Source organism: Spinacia oleracea, chromosome 6 (genome assembly GCF_020520425.1).
Source record: "Spinacia oleracea cultivar Varoflay chromosome 6, BTI_SOV_V1, whole genome shotgun sequence".
In the NCBI taxonomy this organism is placed as follows: Eukaryota; Viridiplantae; Streptophyta; class Magnoliopsida; order Caryophyllales; family Amaranthaceae; genus Spinacia; species Spinacia oleracea.
In genome coordinates, this window is record NC_079492.1 from 150,267,287 (window position 1) to 150,288,730 (window position 21,444).

A 21,444-nucleotide genomic window follows, 5' to 3' on the forward strand; every position below is an offset into this window, starting at 1 on the left:
AGATCTATTCCAAATCCTAACACTTTAAAACATGTAAACTTCAATTTACTATTGCAGCAATAGTGTGCTGCCTATTTTGCCCCTAACTTTCAACCTTAATTACTGAATTTTGCCATAATGTTGGATGATGCCACATGTTCCATCAACCATCTGCCTTCTTTGTTCCTCTTTGTTTCCCCTTTCCTTTTCCTCGACACTGGGATCTTCATCCCCTTCCATTTTCAAAAAACCCTAGCTCTCCTCTCTACAATCTCCTCCGCCCCTTAACACATCTCCTTCCATCACCCTAGATTTTAAGATCGTCAATGTTCGTTCTTCTTCAAGAGGATGTTGTTTTATGGTGATAGAAGGCCACGTTCGAGGATTCTGAGAAGGAGTACAACATTGATACATCGGAAGGTACAAACAAAGAAAACTCAAAGAAAGCTTTTTTATGATTAGCTGCTAATATTTCTTTACTGGGTTTGTGTTTTTTTTGGACTGAGGTTTGAGAATATCCCTCATATGGCTGATTTTGTATTAGGGTTTTGTGTTTTGGATCTACAATTTAGTTGAATTGGTTCATACGAGTATCTCTCGTATCTCTCTGTTGAATTGGTTCATACGAGTACATCCCTGTGCAGGTGCAAAAAGCCCCCTCGTATGGGTATTTTGCTATCGGAGTTTTGTGTTTCTGGGTCAATTACATAGCCAAATTGCTTAGAAGTTAGAATAACTATTGTTGATTCAACTAAGAAATTTGATGTTCTTTATGTTTAAATTTACTGTAGTTGCGTGGTCATCCTATTGGTGTTGTTCTTACCGGTCTTTGCTGGAGTTGTGTTTTTGTGTTGAGGTGCGCAGCGGCCCTCATATGTGTATTTTGATACTGAGGATGTGTGTGTTGAGCTCCATGGATGAACAACTGAATTTGTGGGAAGCAATTTGAGAATTATGGGAGTGAGAAGATGGAGTAATTGGGGAAGGGAGTAATCGAGGGACAGAGTTGAGAAGAAGATGGATTAATTTGAGGGAGTAAATTCCTTTTTGTTAATTTTTGTTAATGATTTTTGTTTTCAATTTCATTTAATTGGGATTAAATTGGTTGAAATTATAATTATGACATCACATTCCGATTAAGTTAGCAGGAATGTGACCCGGGGTTGAAATTTAATAAGGGAGCTTAAGTTTTGGGTTGTAATTAACAAAAATGAGAGTTTGAGGTTGTAACCCGTAAAATGTTAAGTTTTTAGGGTTGTATTTGGAAAGTTTTCCTTTTTCAAGAAAACTTCATTTATCTTTAGATCAGCTTGACCTACTTCTTTTAGGAATAAGAGTGTGATAGTAAGCTTGATTACTTCATTCATCCGTGTTTGATGTAATTGAGACTTGAGAGGCTAACCCTCAAGTGAGATAGTAAATTAATTTCCGTCCACTGTTGTTTTATCTGAATTATATGTTGTTCAAATGCCTTTAATTTTAGATATTTTAGATTATCAAACAGAGGGAATACTTATTTTATTTGAGTATTTGATTATCGCAGGCTGAAGCAATTCTATTAGCTCTAGGAGGGTATGGGGAGATATGAGGTATATCCAGGACACAAATATTGGGAATCATTCCTAAATAGATATCGCCAAAACAGGAAAGAGTGGAACTTTGATGAGTTAATTAGGTTTAATGTTTTGGAAGTAAGTGGCAGGGAAGTATGGTTGAGTGATATATTGTAGTTACACTGTATAGGCACTTGAATTTTTGTAAGCTGCCTAAAATGATTTTGGTTACACTTTGAGGGTTGCTTGAAACAAGGTTCTTGAGTCTAATGTGACTAATAGTACTAAGCTTACTCACTCTTGTATTATTTTTTCCGTAATAGTTCTTGCTACTTTGAGTGATGTATATAACTAACAAGTGATCTCTTTATTGATCACATTTCACCTCCAAATTCTTATTTCAGAACTCAATAGTTGTTTTTTTCCCGTAATAGTTCTTGCTACTTTGAGTGAAGGCTGGCATAAACAAGCAATTATCCGACTATACAGTGAGTTTTTAGCCGAATGTTCCCCTATATAGTGAGACTTATTCTTGTATTTTTAATGACTTGAGTGTCTCCGTGACTTGTTTGACTTGTGCACAATGTCACTGATATCTTTTATAAGCTATTGTTGAGCTTGGTCTTCAAGTACATGTTATTAAGCTTGGTCAATTATATTAACTTTTCCATTCTTGTAGAGTCCAGCCATTTATATTAACTGAATATAATTTGCATAGTTTGTTCAGCCATTTGTGATTTGTACAATTAGGTCAGTTCGTTTAACTGTGTGGATAAGGAAAAAGGTTTTTGTTTCCAGGCCTATGGATTTATGCTCTTCGAGAAATTTTTTTCTTGGATTTTATTGTGTATTTATGTTATTTATCTCTAATACATGTTTGGTAATTGTATAGGATACTAGATTAGATTTTTCTTGGGTTTGTTGCATGATTTATAGCGAATATGTATTTTTGGCAATTTTCAGGATATTAGAGGGAGCGCTGGGTTCTCACTGAAGAAGGAAGAATCTATGCTACTGCAGGCTCTCCTGAAGTGCAAGTATACCCGGCTATACCACAAGAGGGTATCTCGCCAGATGAACTTGAGGTTGTCGGTTTCTGCTTGCTGTAGATATGGTTTGCTTTATTCCCCGCTTCAATTACTTGTATTCAATTTTGTATAATGAATTTTAGGGATTCAATTTTGTTTGCTTTATTTATCACGAACTGGTTTGCTTTGTTAGAATCAGGACTGATTTTCTCACAATATAACTCATTTCATATTCTCATTTAGCCTTATGTTTGTACGATATTCTTTAATTTTCCTGAAGTTTGAGCTTCGCTTCGTTAATTTTAGCTTAGGATTTCTGATGATTTTTTCATGTTTAATTGGAATCGTTTGTGCACTTGAAATCGTCTTTGTGGTGTTATTGTGTTGCATTTTTGTCATCAGTTTATGTTGTGGTGAAGAAATAGTTCGATGACTGTAAAAATCTATGTTGATTTATAGAATTCGGTGATTTACTCACGAGATGATTTGTAAAAGTCTATATTGATTTATGGAATCAGGAGATTTACCCACGAGATTATCTCATATCATTTAGCCTTTCAAAATTCAAATCATCATTTAAAAGGAGGGAGATAGTGGAGATGGGGGGAGAGAGTGTAAATAGTAAGACTCAGAGATAACTATAAGAGATAGAGAGATACATAGACAGAGAGATAAGTACATTGCCGCCTTTGCTGACAAAAAAATCTTGAAACTAAGGAACTGTAGTTAATTGTACTATTTATATCTGAACTTGTTATTCCTTTGTCTAAATCAATGCTTCTTAAGTTGCAGGTTCTTTCTTCAATTGCATATTATCAGAAAATATTCAAATAGCAGCTGTTTGACAGAATCCTGATCATATAGCAGGCTCAGGTAAAGTGCTCAGGTTCTTATGATTCTGGACCAATGTCCTTCCTTTCTTTTCTATTAAATTTAAGGCACATAGTAAAAATACTCTACAGACGATGAGAGTATTTTGAGTTTTAGGGGGTTTAGGGGTTCTTGGTGTACGCTCAGAGTCTTATCTTCTCCCAAATTTTCAATTTTTTAGGGGTAGGTATTTAAATTTTGCTTTTAGGGGTTTTACTATCGTTCCCCCATTCTTTAATTTCCGCAATTTGGGAGCATTATTGACATTCTAATGTTTACTATCATTCCTCCATTCTATCTCTTACTAGGGTGTGCTGTGAAGATTTGGTGGAGATCCACAACTTAAGTCAATGATACACTGGGTTTCAGCATCTCAGGTGAGCTTTACACAATACCTGTTGAACTGACTTGAGCTGTACCACAATACCTGTTGAACTGGGTTGGTGTTAGGCCGTCTTAAACTTGGTATTTATCCCTAATATAATTTCTCAGGGTACACCAACCTTTCATGATACCAACACTAATTTGGCTTCACATAGTTCATGCTTTATATAGACTAGGTCTTATCAGTGTTACCTTATTTCTATTTGTGGTTCATTATCCGTGAAATGGCTGCCAATCTAAAATCATACAATTTCCCTAATTCTGCTCAAATTTTTTGCATCAGGCTACCTTTAAACATATCAATTATAGGTGTGGGTTTCCTGTTGCGAAAAATACTTATTTGATCAACTATACTATCGTCTTCATGGTGGTTCTCTCGTATAATGTCGTCTTCATGGTGGTTCTCTTATAACGGCTGCTACGTCAGGAAAACTAGAACATTTTAATGGCGTTTTCATGGTGGTTCTCTCGTATACGATCTTCTTTCCAAACGATCTTGGAACATCCCATTTTCAAAGGTACACCAGTTTCATAAACCCAATTTCTATTGTGGTCTTCTTAGCTTCACTTAAGCTGCAATTTCAATAAAAATTTTTTGGATAGTGATAGGAAGCTTTAATTTTGCTTATGGGATCGTTCAGTATCATTTGTTGTTTTCAATTTTCTGTTTTTTACAAATTATTAAAACTTTTCAGCTTTTTGTTGTCAGTTTTCAAAGTCAGCCTGATTACTGTAGGTATGACTATTATTTGGTTCATGATTCAAACTATTTGGGTTTGGTTGTTTAGTTTGCAATCAGAATGGGTTGGTCTGTAATTAAAAGTCATATTTTAATGGAGGTTTCGTTTATTGAACACCATGTCATCGTTCTCTATTTTGATTGCTTTTCTAGCTTATACGAAGTATATTATGCTTGCAAAACGAAATCAAAACAAGATAACACAGGCGAGTGAAGCAACACTTAACACCCTCCAAAAGTCAACATTGGTCAGTTCACTTTAAATGACAAGTGACAACTGCAGCAACAAAATAACCTACATTGCAAGAACATATATACAACATTACCACAAGTAGCCTCTAACACAATCCTGCAATAACTCCGATACACAACCACCTATAAACCACCAGCAAACGCCATCGCTTTACTACAGCCACAACAGCTCACGAGTGCACCTAATGAGCCTACGATCTGAGACGTCTGAACCTGCTGACTTTAGAAACTGATGCACTACACCAACTGCAACAATCTCTACACATCGCCTCTAACCTTGACTACCCCATACTGCCAGAACCAATCCAAACCGAAGTACTAAATACAAAATGACAATATTACAGAGTTCTTAAGCTAAAAATGACCAACACATTGTTAACAAATATTAAAATGCACCAACAAAAAAGGTTCCAAATCCACCAATCTAATTACCAAAAGAGCAAAGTCAACTTTGTTTATTGATAGAATATTACAGGCAAACCCACATCGTACATCAAGTATGCAACCATCAAAATGCGTCCCAAAAGTGACTACAATATTATCAAAAGTTAATGAGTAATCCGTACCTCACATTCTGAGATTTTTGTAAACTGATGCAGTGCCTAACCTGAAGTAGTAGCAATATTTGACTAGGACTAAGCATACCATAAGCATAAATTAATTAGCATATTACACTTCGTATTTCATTAGATTATATAATCATCAACCCCAAACCAAATTAAGGTAATGTACACAACAAAATACAAGAAAAGAGTCTCATACAAATCAATGCAAAGCAAACACAATACATTTCGTAATCTTTACCCTTACTAACAAGGCAACCTTGCTGCAAGAAACGTTTTTGATCTTCGTCGTCTGGGTATGAGTAAGATGGTGAGACGAGTCGTCTCAAGGATAGGATGTTATCCACAATCCACACCATAATGTTGACATCCACATTCAAACAAGCACTAAGGCTTAAAAATCTTAGTTTTTTACACGGCTTTATCACCTCTTTTACCCCTTCTTCTGTCAACTCGTCGCAATCCTCTAGATCCAAATGAGCCAGCCCAGGGCACATCCTCACCAACATCCCTAACACTTCATCAGTTATTTCTAAATCTTGTACATTCAACACCTCTAACATTGAGATAACCGCGTCTTTTCTAGATACTTTCAGTTCGCAAGTTAAGTTCATGTTCACGAGTCCCCTGTTGCACTCCAGGATATCAGTTAAATCCAGTTGGTTATCGCGTTTAAAACAAGAAGATAGCCTGATCTTCTCCACTTTGGGACAAATATTCAGGATCGTTTTCAGACCTGAAGTGGTCAAGTATGAATTTGATGATAAATCCAAGCCCTTTATTGCGAAGTTCTTCCTAAGGCCATCATTATTGCATTCTTCTTTTCTGAGGCTTGAATATGTCATTTGAAGATGGCATACGAGGGCATCTTTGAGTGAGCGCTATAAAAGATGAATCAGATAGATTGGGACTCCGAGGGAGAGAGATTGATGTCAGACTATGGAGAAACGGAGACAAGTACTCTGCATACTCGTTTGTAAGGAAATTTGCTCCCCCAAGTTCTAAAGAAGTTAGAGATTGGTACGAGTGTAGGAGCCTTGAAATTCCAGCAAATGCATTGCTTTTGTTTCATTATTTAGCAGTACGTATTGGAAATGTTGTCGTCGAGGACACTCAACATTGTGTCTGTCACCTTAGAAAGGATGGTTTGTTTAATTTTTGTCATTTTTAAAAAAAAAGTTAGCTCATTTTTTTAAATCCCCCCTTATCTCAGGAGCAACGTATAATCTACAAATGAAGTCTCAGGGCAACAAATATGGAACATGATATCTTAAACTTACATATAATCAATCAACAAATTTCTACAGCACTCTCTCAAAATTACAATTTAGAGTACACCACAACATAAGTGAACTTGATAAATGAATATGAAGAGCTAATTCTATTTGGATTTTCTGGTAAATATAATGTAAACAAATATTCAGGGTGCAATTGAAATTTCACCAGCGCAAATAAACGTAATAAACGTAGTTATCCAACTCTAAAATACTATTATGCATAAGACCTTATATCAGGTGATTGAGTGCGACAATAGTCTGTGTATAATTATAATTATAATCAATAATTGCAGGACGGACAAGTTTCTTGCTTTCTTGCTTCATCATTGATCAACTAAGTAATAATGTATCTTTTCTTGCAGAGTTTTACGTTGCCACAAAGTTGGGCGAGGAACTATCGCGACTGTTCTTTATGCTATTATGTCGGTCGTGTTTAATTTCTCTATACTTAGTCATGTATTTTTTTTGTGCTTAGCCATGATTTCTATATATGTAACCTACATCAAGTAATTAACGGTGTTTCTTTTCATGATTTCAACTATTTCTATAGAGTAATTAGGCTTATGATTTACAAAAGGTCTTGCGCGCACAAGGTGTACAATAAATTTATCGTACACCCAGATAACTTTTATGCAGTTTTTCATAACTTTAACCTATTTTTCTGTAACTTTTATATTATAAAATAAAAAAGTTGATAGATAAACATTTTAAAGGGTTAAATGATTAATTTATACATTATTGGTGATTTTGAAAAAATAATATTTATTCAAATGAAAAAATTTATCACTAAAAAATAGATAACTTTTACCTATATAAATGTAACTTTTAAGCATTTTGAGTCAACTTTTACTCCGGTGTACAATATTTATTGTACACCCATTATAAACAAGAATTTGTGTATGATCTATATAGTGTCTCGGGAGATAGTTTTTTATATCTTGGGGGAACGTGCGCGCTAGCGCACGTTCCAACAACTAGTTGTATAAAATGTTTGAACTTGCTTGGTCTTCCTAACATTTTGCAAAATGTGGTCCAAATGTCCAATTATTATAATCCAGAAAATTCCTATAACGAGTGGAAAATAAACATGATTTTATATGTTTAATTTCTTCATTTTATTTGCCAAAAAAAAAATTTCTTCCTTTTTGTACTACAACGTAATAACATGAGTATTATATTGTTTCACTAATTTGGATGTTTTAGTTAATAAGATTATGTCTAATTTTTCTTTAAATGAATTTTGTGAATAAATTTTCTTGCCTAATGTTTACTCCGTATGATTTTTAGTTGTAATAACACAATTTTTAATTTTTATGTACTCCCACAAGCATCGCGTGCAAACAAGACTAGCTAGTGACACAATTTTAGTTGCCTATTATTTATAATTTTTAATTGTAATAACACAAATTTTTTAATTTTTATTTATTCCTACATGCATCAAGAATTCAAGGGAAACATCAACTATCATGTGTAGGGGTGTGCATGGTCCGGTCCGGACCGGAATTTGGACCGAAATCGGACCGGACCGGACCTGTGCACACCCCTTATTATTCATGTGGTCTAAAGTTAGCTTATACAATAGAGATCATGAATATTATTTAATATTTATGCCTAAAACAAGTCAACGAGTAATTAAGGGAAATACAAGGTGTTCTCTTCCTTTTCACGTATTCTTGTTGCCCAAGAAAGGGCCCACCCTCAGCTAAATTTTCTAGACGCCAAAAATGGAAAAGAAAAGTAAAAATATTAATTTGGTGCCAAAAAATGGGGCCACGTCAGCACTACAACACCGACTTACCTGCTGGTATAAAATCATCCAACTCCCCTCCTAACGCCGTCATACAATTGTCTTGAAAAACAAGAAACAACAAATTTTCAAAAGAAAAAAATAAACAAAAAAAAATTCTTTTCCCACATTTTTGGCATTATACTTCCTTAATCCGACGACGGTTATAATTCCGATCAATATGATGATGTCACGTGCTGCAACCAGAGCCGCACGATCAATGGGCATGGTGGCGCCACGCTACTTCTCCGCCGCCACCACCGCCGCAGCCGCCGCATTACTCCGTTCTAACGAAGCGGCGGCGTTTAAGCTTCTAAATAGGGTAAGTCACGTGAGTGGAGGCTCTACTCATGTGCCTGGAATGGTCGCAGGGTTTATCCGGTTTCCGGTGAGGCATATGAGTACGGCAGCGTTGCATGATACCTCGGAAGATAAAGAGGTTAAGAAGGAGAAGAAGGCGGAAACCGGCTCAGCCGGTGGTAGTGGTGGGGCTGATGATAAGGCGGTTGTGAGTTATTGGGGAGTTCAGCCTAAGAAGATCATGAAGGAAGATGGTACTGAATGGGGATGGTCTTGTTTCATGGTACGTATGTCATAAAATTTGATGTTTTTAATTTTAGTTTCTTTTTTATAATGAGAAATTTAGTAAAAATGTGATTTAATAAATATAAATAATGTTTGAATGATATAAAGTTGTAGATCGATCCGTTATTCTCTTTCGTGTTTTTTATGGTTACACTTTGCTTTTTAACGTCTCTAATGCACACATTTGACCATTAATTTATCCGATCAGAAATCTAACAATATCTCAAGCATATTATTTTGATATGTGTAATAACGAAAAATTTATTTTAAAGTTTATGAAGTTTGATCAAAAAATTAAAGTGTAACCATATAAACTAATTGAATATTGGAAATCATATCGAAATTATTTAGAAATGTTGAAATGTTTTTCTTTAATCTTGACATTTTGTTATTAATTTTATTTTGGTTTGGTGAAGCCATGGGAGACGTACAAGGCAGATATGTCAATTGATTTGGGGAAGCATCATGCGCCAAAAACATTAATGGACAAAATGGCTTATTGGACTGTTAAGGCTCTTCGTTTGCCCACTGATATTTTCTTTCAGGTACAAATTAATTCTTTTGACATTTTTAATTAGCCCTTTGATAGATATATAAAGGAAGTTATATATTTCTAATTTTTTCGTTAAGAATGATGGGATCTTTGTTGTTAGCCGATTCATGTTAGCCGACCCCAAATCATTTTGGGACTAAAGCTTGGTTGTTGTTGTTGTTGTTGTTGTTGTTGTAATGATGGGATCTTTAATTGATGTGTTAGGCTGTTAGCTACTACTAATTGTACTCAGAGACTCTCGGTCCAAAGTATAAAGCATAGTATACTATACTTCCGTTTGATCCACTATTACTCCGTATTTGGTTTGCTAGTATGAGATTGGATACAGCTTCACAATTAAGTGAATTTTACTACCTAATTTTCTAAATTAGACCAAAATTATATCGTTTTCATATTGTAACTCGCTTTAGGATTCACGGTTCATGGGACGATTAGAGAATTAGGTAATACTTGTCTAATCTTTTGTTCTAAACTTCTAATAACTCTAAATCCACTCAGAAAAGCATGTGATTTTAGGTGATCAAACTTGACAAGCAACCAACATTAGGAAGTGTAAGTGTGTAACACACCTTTTATCACATTAGAAAAGCATGTGATTTTACACACAAACGAAGATATGATTTTAGGTAATCAAATTTGTGATTCTGTTCTAGTTTTTGCAATTTATTTATAAATTGTAAAGGTTAGCTAGGTGCTCATGTTATTATACTTGTGAGTTGTGACCTTTAATTTGTTCTAGAAACTCCAAATTCACTCAGGAAAACATGTGATTTTAGGACCTTTACTGTTTGATCAAACTATATATCAATATTAGCAATGTAACACTATTACTCCCTCCGTATTTTTTTAAGAGATACACTTGTCTTTTCCAGCCGTATTTATTTAAGAGATACACTGGCCATTTTTAGTAACTTATCAACCCCACCATCTAATTAAATAATACATCTAATATACCCTATCACCCACCATCCTATTAAACAAACATTTTCATAAACTCACCCCACCATCCACCCACCAAAATGACATGGTCCCCACATATTTAATTATTAAAATATCTATCCAACCCCACTTGCTTTATTATTTTATTTCATTCAATTATTCTTCTTAATACCCGTGCCCGGCCAAGTGTATCTCTTAAAAAAATACGGAGGGAGTATCAATAAGGTCTTGACCTAATGGTTAAGACTGAGCCTGTGTAAAACAGATATCAGATTCGAAATCTTTCACCCCCATTTATGATTCATTTTCCGTTTATGGCTCATTCGCTGCAAAATAAAAAAGAATAAAAGGCGTAACACTGACCTTTTATCATTTTGCAACCCTAATTAATTACCAACTTGCCATGAAAACAGAGGAGGTACGGATGCCGAGCAATGATGCTAGAAACAGTAGCAGCAGTACCAGGAATGGTAGGAGGAATGCTTCTCCACTGCAAATCCCTTCGAAAATTCGAACAAAGTGGTGGTTGGATCAAAGCACTCTTAGAAGAAGCAGAAAACGAACGTATGCATCTCATGACTTTCATGGAAGTTGTAAACCCTAGATGGTATGAACGTGCACTGGTTTTTACAGTCCAAGGTGTCTTCTTCAATGCCTACTTTCTCACTTATATCATCTCTCCTAAACTTGCTCATCGTGTTGTTGGGTACCTTGAGGAAGAAGCTATCCATTCTTACACTGAGTTTTTGAAAGAGATTGATAATGGTAATATTGAGAATGTTCCTGCTCCTGCTATTGCTATTGATTACTGGAGGTTGGCTAAAGATTCTACTCTTAGGGATGTTGTGATGGTAATTAGGGCTGATGAAGCTCATCACCGCGATGTTAATCACTTTGCATCTGTAAGTTCCTATCTTATCTGTACTTACCTGAACTTATTAGAACTTATTAAGGCTTATTTTTGTTATAGTTTGTTCTTTGGTAACCCTTATTTTTCATGAATTTATCTGAATTTATCAATATCATGATTTTGATATGCATTGTTAATCATTTTGCATCTGTAAGTTCCTTTGCTTATATGCATGCTAAACTTATCTTATCTGAAATTATTAAGGCTTATTTTGTTAGAGTTTGTTCTTTGATAAGCCTTATTTTTTCTAAACTTATCAATATCCTGATTTTGATCTGCATTGTTAATCACTTTGCATCTATAAGTTACTGTGCTTATATATATATGCATACTTCATGATGGTTTTTCCTTAAGCAATCCCTTAAACTTTATTGCTTAACTATACCGTTTAGTAGTTGTATAATCTTTGAAGTTTGAACAAAATGGTTTGGACAGTATATTTTTTTTTTTATAATTCCCCTGAAAAAGATGTCTTTACTTGTTTAGCATAAGCCAATGCTTAAGTTACTGTTATAACGGATGCAAGAAAGATTAAATAACGTAATTAAAGAACGCAGAGATTTAACGTGGTTCACTAACAATGTGTTAGCTACGTCCACAGGCAGAGGGGAGGAAAGTTTTATTGATCTTGAGGAATACAGACTACAGAATACGGCTAGGTTATCACCTAAAGAGTTTATATACTACTCTCTAGACAGATGCGGAAAAGCCCAGAAAATAGGCCCAAAACAGATAATCCGTGTCCAAAAATAGGCCCAAAACAGATCCCCATGCTGGGGCGTTTGTAAGGGGCTTGACCGATTCAAGACATTATCTAACAGTTACTTTGCTTATGTGCATACTTAATGTGATTTTTACTTAAGCAACTTCTAAACTTTATAGTGCTTATTCCATTTAGTAGTTGCATAAATTTGTGTACAAAATGGTATGTACAGCATAATACTTCATTTGTTTACAATTCCCCTGAAAAAGATGTCTTTTACTTGTCTAAAATAAGGCATTTTGAAAATTTCAAAAGAAATTTTCATATTTAGGATGCGTTATATTTACCTGATTTTTAACTAATCTTATCTGAACTTAACCGAACTTGTTAGGATATGTTCTTGGGTAACCCTTGTTTTTTCCTGAACTTATCTATATCCCGATTTTGATCTGCATTGTTTGGTGATTTCTCTGATTTTGAGCTTAACAAGTTGCTAATTTGGTTGTTGATATTTATTTATGCAGGACATTCACTGTCAAGGTCGTGAACTGAAGGAAGCTTCTGCTCCTGTTGGTTATCACTGAAAACAGATCGATCGAGAATTGTCTAGCCTATTCAACAGCTAATAAAAATCAAGATTACAGTTACAGATTATGAAGAGTACTAGTAATATGTTCTCTTGAGTAATGTCCATGTAAATACCTTGTACTACTAGCCTGGGAGAGTTTTTTCATCTACGTACTCTACAATTTGCACAATTTTAATAGAATCATATTGTTACGTTTAACATATTTCTCAGTTCTTACTGTGTCTGCTTTGCTACCTTGTTCACATACCAGATTGCTAGGTGACTGAATGCTGCAGAAAGCCAGGGAAATAATTAAGTCTCTGACTCTCTGGTATGCATGCTTTTATCCCATCTTTTGCAGCCTGGTTTTGGTTTTGGTGTATGTAAAATTGTACATATATAGTTTTTGCCTTCTCTTGTTTAGAATGTGGAACACCCCTCATTTTATCTTGCTTTGCTACATCGTTCACATACCAGATGATTGTCCGGTAACTGAATGATGCAGATGTTGAGAAGACTGACCCACACGTGAAAAAAATAGAGAGAGATTGACTATTGTATTGAGATAATATCATAATATGAATATATATCCTTCATATTATTTTACCAACTATGTAAATATATCCTTTATATTATGATATTATCTCAATATATCGGTGGGTGGGCTATTCCACCTATCATCAATTGCTTTTAGGAAGGAACCCGGTCATGCTTATATACGGTCAGACTCTCCTCCAACATTGGGCTTGACTTGGCCCAGTGGAGTTTATCGGCAGAAAGCCAGGGAAATAAGTCTCTGGTATGCCTTTATCCCATCTTTTGAAGCTTGGTTTTGGTGTATCTAAATAGTTTTGCCTTCTCATGTTTAGAAAGTAGAACACCTCCTCCATTTTGTCTTAATTATTTATTAATTACAGAGTATTGATTAGTACAAGTTATATATCAGCTGCACAGAACAAGGTAAACAGAGATTCTGAAAATTATCAGCTGTAAAGACTGCAAACATAGAGTACCAAAACTTGCAGAAAATTAGCTGCTGATGTTATTGTTACTGACTGATTGACTAGGAATGCTGCAGTCTCTTCAGAAAGGTGCTCTAAACAGGATCATTGTCGCGTTTATGCAACTCTAAGAACTGATTATAGAATATAGATTGATGTTATGGGATCAGAATCAAGTTCATGATGTAACTTTTGTTAAGAGTGATTTTCGTTTGGAATCTCTTCTAGTCTTGTAGGAAAATGGAAAACTCTACTGGTGTAATATTGTTAGCTTTGCTTTGTTTAGCTTAAATGATGTGATCTCAGCTAGCACTTTGTGTAATATGTATGGCTCATCCATATTGTTTACAACTTTACATAGAACAAAATGATACACATGAAAATAGGAAACTTCTAAAATTGAGGTTTATACTTTGGTCAAAATCCATATAGATCGATTCTTTAGAGAGTCTCAACTCTCATGAGATTACACAAGGGCCAAGGGAAGAGGTGTGTATGTAATATGTATGGCTCATACCAACTTTAATGTATCAAGTAAAAAAATCACCATGAACAAAACCAAACACGTGGACTAGAGGTTGCAATCGGGTCGTTTGGATCGGGTTTCGATTGGGTCGAGTGAAATTTGTGTCAAGTGATTTCTAGTAGAGTTCGGTTCTCAGGTCCGGTAATTGGGTATGGGTCAGTTTTCCCATGTCTATTGTGGATACAGTTTTAAGAATACAATTCAAACCTCGCAACCCCCTGATTTAGTAACTCGTACCATTATGCAAACCAAATACATCTTGATTACTTGCAACAATTGAACTTTTACTTTTTCCAGCCCATGACATTTACGGACAAGAAACACGCGCCTGACACGATATGACTTTTGATTGACATGTTGCGTACATGATACAACGGGGGAAGAAGCACGCAGTCCTGTCACGTGGGCATACACGATCCAACACATGCCAAACTCTAATGCCACTGTGCGGAAGTCTAATTGTCGCAACTCGCAAATCTTGTGAAATGAAGTAATAATGTATATTGTGTATATTTTCTAAAAAATGTCACCCTACGGGTTTTAGTGACTTTTAATTATCGGGAACAAGATGGAGGTTTCCGAACGTAGGGCTATAAAAAACTGATCCGATCCAACCGATTTCTGACAAAAATTGAAGTGACCCAAAAAAAGATTTCACACATTTAATCCACATAGGCATAGTGGCTCCGTACAACTACATTATTCGATTATACCTGACCTGTAACTGACTGATGACCCGATTTGACACTCCAGTAAAGACACAAAGAGAGATTGTATTTTTTTGGGGCCTTAAACTACATTGGGCCATTAGGTCCAAATACACACTACTCCACAACTTCTCGGCAATGCATGTCTACTTGTCTAGTCGACAGTCTACAGCTTTCAAAATAAAACAATTTTCGGTCAGTGAGCTGCTTCTTCTTCAATGGCTTCAAAGTATGGTATTCTGCAACTCTCAAATTTGTGAAGCAAAATCCAGTTGTTCCCAAATCCACTGTCAGGTATTTCTCTTTCTAATTGTACCGTATTATTTTTCGATTTTCTTCAATTTTGTGAAATTATCAGTATAATTTTAATTACATTTTATTCAATCTAAGTCGCGAGTTCACTTGGTTCATGGTCCCGACGAATGACTTGGTTGTTTCAATGAATTTCAATTACATTTTTTTCCTTAATTTATTTATTGTTATCTGGAATTATGTTTTTGGGAATAATGCAATTGTGATTCGTGAATCTTCTGAGAGGGTTTCCGGTAGTTAAGAATGATTTCCCCCCCTAGTTTGTTTAATTTGACGATAAGAAATTGCAATTTTGAATTATGAATCCTGCAGTTTCAATCAATGATATGGATGAGTTGGGGGAACGGCGCTAATTGTTAGGTTCTCAATTTTAATTTTTTTGATTACTTTTTGAGCAATGCCAAAGATAAAACTTTTAGAACAGCTATTTAATTAGATAAGTAATTGTGGAGTATATGATTTGTTCAGATTAGATGTGAAAATATAGTAATACTTCGGTTCTGGTTTTGATGTAACTTTTGTTATGTGATTATATGGTGATTCTATTTTATGCAACAGTCTAGGTTAAAGGGCTACCTTTTCTTGCTTCAACTTAGGATATCATAAATATTTTAGAACAGCTATTTGATTAGAAAAGTATGGAGTATATGATTGGTTAAGATAGTGAAAATGTAGTAATACTTCGGTTCTGGTTATTTGCTGAGACACAGACTTGTATTTCTGTTCTGTGATACGCGCGACTAAACAAAAAGGAAGAATCTGGGAAGACCTAAGAGAGGAAAATAAAGGGATACCACGTGGGGCGTACCCGTGTAGATGGTAGAGTTATCGGACCGTGAAAGCCTCTAGTTTCTGTATTCGAAATGGACTTGCCCAGTAGGGCTTGGTTTCATTGAAGTTATTCTTTGTGACATGTTGAAGATTTATAGTTCTATGTCCTGTATATGTAATTGAGGTAATTTTGTTTAGATTTAATAAAGATTTATAGCACACATAGTTTTTTAGGGTTAGTGTTCTTTATTTTGTTAGTAAGTTCGAGCCTGTCAAAAAAGTTCAAATAGGTTGGCTGTTGGCATGCTGTGATTTGAGTGACTATATGGTGATTCTATTTTATGCAACTGCTCAACCTTTGACTAGCTTTTTAGTCTGGGTTAAAGAGCAATCTTTTCTTGATTGAACTTAGGCTAGCATGCTATGCTTCTTGCTTTCGGTGATCTCGTGTATCGCAGATTCAGTTTTGTCTGTTGTGATTCTAGGGATCTTGGATCATATTGCCAAACAATGTTAGTCAAACCTAAGTAGTAGATTATATGCTTCAGGTTGAAGCTGGTCTGCTGGTGTGTCTTGCTGAGAGACCTACAAGGCTAGGAAGTTTAGTCTAGCTCCTCAATCACGACATACTGCCACAAGATTGTTTAAACATTGTGGATTTATCTATACTTTTAACCAATAAATTATAAAAGTCAAACAAAAATTCAAATGTTGTTGATTGTTGTGAAAGGAAGGGGTTATATATCATATATGAAGTTGATTCATACTTTTTTTTCTTTTTGAGGAAAAATCATATGTTTTGGCTTAGTCTCCAGCTTATAATGTTATTAACTGGAAAAATATTTTTCTGCACTACAGTTGTTACACAGGAAGAATTCTCGGTCTTCGTTGTTATTTGGAAAATAAACTCCTAAGTCTTAATATTGATGGACCGTTCACCACATGATTATGCTGCAATGGCATTTGCTCAGCAGCAGCAACAACATCAACAGGCAGCTAACATGCCTGGACAACAGTATGGCTTCTCTCCACAGCAGCATCAACAGTTTCCCCCTTCAGCTCACGGTCCTCCTTTTCTACCTCCTCATCCATCTGCCCAACAGTTCCCTTTCCATCCTCAACAGCATCCTCAACAAATTCATCCTCATCCTCATCCTACCCACTCTCATCTTCTTCATCTTCAGCAGCAACAACAACCTCCACCATCCTTTTCCCCTCATATGCCACCTCACCTGGTACCCTCTCCTTTTCCTGGAGGACCATATGACTCTGCTCCACCCCCTGCACCTCCTCCTCCCGATCCCGAAATGCGAAAGCGTATTGACAAGCTAGTTGAGTATGTTGCCAAAAACGGTCCGGGATTTGAAGCAATGGTGTGTGAGAAAGAACATAAGAACCCCGAGTATAGTTTTTTGTTTGGTGGTGAGGGTCATGCATACTATCGCTATAAGCTCTTTTTGTTTACTCGGTCTCCTGGTCCTTTTGGTGCCCCCTTCCCTCCTTCTATGCCTGGGATTCATCCATCACCTATGAATCCTACTGGAGCTTCTGGTTCAATGATGGGCCTACCTCAGATGCATCAACCTCCTTTCCCTCATTATGATCAGCAACAGCCTTATTCTCAGCCTTACATGGGTGATGGCCGACCGGATTATGACCAGCCAGCCAAGTCATTTAGAGGCCTTTCCGGTCCACTTCCATCTGATATTGCAATGGAGTTGAACAACGTGCTTGTCAACCTCACTGGTACCAAGGAGTCGATTAAAGGGGCTAAGGCATGGTTTATGCAGAGGTCGCCTTTTGCTCCTGCTTTAGCTGAAGCGTTGAGGGATAGGGTCTTCAGTTTAGAAGATTCTGAGAAGCTGTTGCACATTATTTACCTTGCAAATGACATAATCTTTGACAGGTATTTTTGTCTATAACCATGTCTGAAATAATTATCAGTTCTAATTAATGAACCTAAAATAAATTTTTGTATGTTCTAATTCCTAAGGATTTTGGCGTTGGTTGTATAACCTCATAGATAATGTGTTAGTCTACTCCTTTCTTTTTGTTTTCCTGTTATCTTCTCAAAATAATGCCTTGCACTTTGCAGTTTTAGTCCGTTAATTGGGTGCCAGATTAAATGATGTATTGATACTTATTTTGCATCTCTTTTCTTCTTCCCTTTCCTCCCGAGTCCTTCATTCTAAAATTTTGTGAGACAAATAATTCCACAAAGCATAGTGTTTGTTTAAAAAAAAAAAATTTACCCATATCATATCTAAGTGAATTGTCAAAGTACAGCCTGAAACTAACTAAATGCTTTTTGTATAGCACAGAGAGTAATTTCTAGTAAGTTTTGATTTTTCATTGTTGCTTTTGATAGCACCAGTTTAAGAAAAACCATGGCTAGATAGTTGCATTTTTTTTTTCTCCACCTTGTAGTTTCCTTTTTAATGGTGTTCAAAATACTTTAAAGTATCTTTTCCCTCCGTAGTTGATGTAACGGTAAGGCAGTGTTCTCTTCACTTGAATGTCACTTATCTTTTCTGAACTTATTAGCCCTGAACTTGTTTTAACTTATTACTTTGTTACTTATGAACTTATAGACCCGAACTTATTGGTCCTAAACTTATCTTATTTGACTTATTAGCCGTCTTTTCCTCTTTTCCGATAGTAAATATTCCCGATCATATGTTATCTGAAACTTATTAGACCTGAGATAAGTGAAAATAAGTCGGGGAGAGTAGAGCCTTGAACTTATTAGTCCCGAGCTTTATTTTCCCTGAACTTATCTTATTTAAAAGATAGTGATCCAACCTCCAGATTTTCGAAAGGAGGCCCATATGGCTTGCTAAGGTGAGGAGAACAAAACCTTGTGCTGTACTTTCATTTTCCAATGAAGCTGGAACATTCAATTCTTTGGCTTTGGAAAACAATAGATAAAATTGGCTCATTAAGCTGCATGTGCTTTTATTTTTACTCTGACGTCGTTGATGGAAATAACCTCTCTGTTATTGCGGTGACAAGGTTGCATGTATTTAACTCTTTCTTACCTTGCTGGGTGGGAGCCTCATTAGAGGCATTGAAGTAATATTGATGCTGATGTTACATTGTTACATATGCTGGTGTTATGTGGTTTTCTTCCATTAGAAGCATTAAAGTATTTGTGTCATTTATTTAACCTCGGATTCACAGCTTCCAGCGTCGTGCCAATCCTCATGAACTTGATAATGAGGCCCTTGCATTCAAACCTGTTTTGGGCTCCATGTTGGCGAGGATTTACCATCATCCACAAAATAAGGAAGAAAACCAGGCACGGTTGCAGAAAATAGTACAATTTTGGGCTTCGAAAGAAGTTTATGATCAAGAAACCATTCATGCCCTCGAGGGAGAGATGATTGGAGGACCACCAGCTAGTTCTTTTACTGGTCCTCCCAAGGAGCTGTTTGGTTCATCGGCTGACCCTTCACATTCTGGGGGTAAGATCCTGTCACCTTATATTACACCCTGTCTAACGTTCTGCTCTTCTGACTTCTGAGTCAATAATTATTTTTTATTTTTTTATTGGGTTGCTGATATTCCTAAATGGTGCCAATAGAAGGCACCTCCTGCTTGGGCAGAATGTTAATCAGTATGTTTCAAGAATGGCATCTTCAACAGAATATGCATCTTATAGTGGATTACATATTTACATGTGGTATACAAATTTTGTTTGGCTTACATGTGGTACCACCATACTTCTGCCTCCTTAACTACAATAGTCATTAAGTTAAGCAACTGTTAAGAAAACGTTAATCCCCTACTTCTGTCTCCTTAACTACAATAATCCTAAAGTTAAGAAAACGTTAATCCCTGATAATTTTAATAGCCCCTAACTGCCAAATTAAAAAAAAAGAGCCTTCCATAAGCTTCGTATTGCGTCTCTCTAGCTGAACTGCATCTCCTCTTCCTCTATGTTTTTTCCTTCATCACTAAACCCCTAAAGAAATTGATGAGTCTTGATGCCATTTGCGTCTTGCAAAGTCAATTGAGCTGGATATTAGTTAACTGGGATATTTGTTTGATGTTTCATACGTTTTGCATATTTTCACAATTATTGGTTTATTTTGCTGCAAAGAAAAGGAATGTGTGTTACATCAAAATCATGACATGCTGTTCCATTCCCAATTTCAATCAACCAGTTTTGAAGATTTTGGATATTTGAGTTTTGTAGAAGTAGAACTGATGGTTATGGACCTTGATTTATGTTCTTAAAGTTTGAGGATGAGAGAAATTGAGAAAGCCATTGGATTTTGAAAGGGTGAAGGTGGGTTTTGGTTTTATTTTTTTTTATATACAAAAAGGGCTAAGTCTTTTCACAAACTGTTTAAAGCTTTAATAAGCACACTAACTTTTTCTTAACAGTTGCTTAACCTCAGTTTTATTGTTGTTAGGTTTTAGGGTTTAGGTATTACTGAGATTTTCCTAATTTTCTTTAACTTATGATTTGATAAAACTATTTTATTATCCTGATGCAGGAGTATCTCATCAAACAGCAATCAGTAACCTTCAATGGATGCAGGAAAACAAAAGTTTACTTAATCAAGAACAACCCTTTCTTCCACATACTGTCTCCCCTGGTGGTTTTCCAGGATCCCTCCCTTTACCTCCGACAATTCCATCACTAAATCAACTGCCTAACTCACTTGCTACATTGCCACAGCCGCCATCTGCTAATGTTGGTGAGAAATTACCACCATACCCTTTGTTCCCTCCCGGTCTTATACCCGGAATGGTAAAAAAACAGCAGGTTGGAAGTGGCGTTCCCTATTCCCCAATGAGCCCTCTTGAAATTCCAACTGTCATCCCATCATCTGATGTACCAGAATCTGATATTTTGGATAGCGTGTCTAAATTTTTTAAGGAGATTGGGGAAGCCAACCCTTCTGAAGGGCCGATGAGTGGTTCCGAAGCAAGATATGATGATGACTATCAAAGGGATTCACCGGTCCGTAAGGGTGGAGCTTGTATCCCGCCACCATCGCACTTGCAGTCAAATGCAGAACAAGAAACAGAACGGGAAACAGAACCGGGTTCATTTGGGTCTGGAAGGTTGGGCCTTGGAGCTAGTGTAAATCCGAATGAGGCAAGTCAATATGATGATGTTTATACTAGTTATCGGAAAAATAGAAGCTCTAATTACCATGTGTCAATGAGTGCTAGGGCCGTGACACGGTAATAAAAAGCATAGTAGAAATTTTTTCGTGCTTTCTGATTGAGGTATGTTTACTAGATAAGATATGAACTTGTCCCTCTTGTGTATGTTTCATCCCACCAGTGTTATAGACTTTTGACTTTGTACATGGTGAACAATGGATAGTTCGTATTTCTCCTTTCCATAGTTTTGAATTTTTGACACAGGTAAATGAGATTCCAGTTTTGGAAGAAATTGATTGTCAATGGTGTTGGGAATT

At 36.0% G+C, this 21,444-nt stretch overlaps 3 protein-coding genes and 1 long non-coding RNA gene across 9 annotated transcripts; 3 read left to right on the forward strand and 1 right to left on the reverse strand.

Annotated features, from left to right (window-relative positions):
* Positions 1–30: 30 nt before the first annotated feature.
* On the forward strand, positions 31–4,664 carry LOC130462837 (uncharacterized). 2 transcript variants are annotated; one of them, XR_008923658.1, is made up of 5 exons: positions 31–399; positions 2,496–2,646; positions 3,353–3,433; positions 3,739–3,807; positions 4,098–4,664. It is a non-coding gene; the product is annotated as an uncharacterized lncRNA (long non-coding RNA). The 2 variants fall into 2 exon arrangements; XR_008923657.1 differs by having other exon boundaries at positions 2,496–2,617.
* A 399-nt stretch (positions 4,665–5,063) lies between these two features.
* Positions 5,064–6,213, reverse strand: LOC130463700 (uncharacterized). Its single transcript, XM_056832916.1, has 3 exons — positions 5,610–6,213; positions 5,238–5,335; positions 5,064–5,096 (listed from the first exon to the last, which is right to left on the reverse strand). The coding sequence occupies exons 1-3, from the start codon at positions 6,211–6,213 to the stop codon at positions 5,064–5,066; spliced, it is 735 nt and encodes a 244-aa protein (XP_056688894.1).
* Positions 6,214–8,478: 2,265 nt separating this feature from the next.
* Positions 8,479–13,990, forward strand: LOC110801356 (ubiquinol oxidase 2, mitochondrial). Of its 5 annotated transcripts, none has more exons than XR_008924262.1 (6): positions 8,479–9,014; positions 9,433–9,561; positions 10,922–11,410; positions 12,646–12,815; positions 12,961–13,649; positions 13,757–13,990. XR_008924262.1 is itself a non-coding variant. In XM_022006706.2 (4 exons), the coding sequence occupies exons 1-4, from the start codon at positions 8,613–8,615 to the stop codon at positions 12,703–12,705; spliced, it is 1,080 nt and encodes a 359-aa protein (XP_021862398.1). In that variant the 5' UTR covers positions 8,479–8,612; the 3' UTR covers positions 12,706–12,912. The 5 variants fall into 5 exon arrangements, 1 of the variants encoding a protein (XP_021862398.1); XR_008924261.1 differs by having other exon boundaries at positions 12,961–13,020; positions 13,167–13,990; XR_008924260.1 differs by having other exon boundaries at positions 12,961–13,020.
* Positions 13,991–15,058: 1,068 nt separating this feature from the next.
* LOC110801325 (uncharacterized) lies at positions 15,059–21,367 on the forward strand. Its single transcript, XM_022006670.2, has 4 exons — positions 15,059–15,217; positions 16,865–17,912; positions 19,187–19,470; positions 20,509–21,367. The coding sequence occupies exons 2-4, from the start codon at positions 16,933–16,935 to the stop codon at positions 21,207–21,209; spliced, it is 1,965 nt and encodes a 654-aa protein (XP_021862362.2). The 5' UTR covers positions 15,059–15,217; positions 16,865–16,932; the 3' UTR covers positions 21,210–21,367.
* The last annotated feature ends 77 nt before the right edge of the window (positions 21,368–21,444 follow it).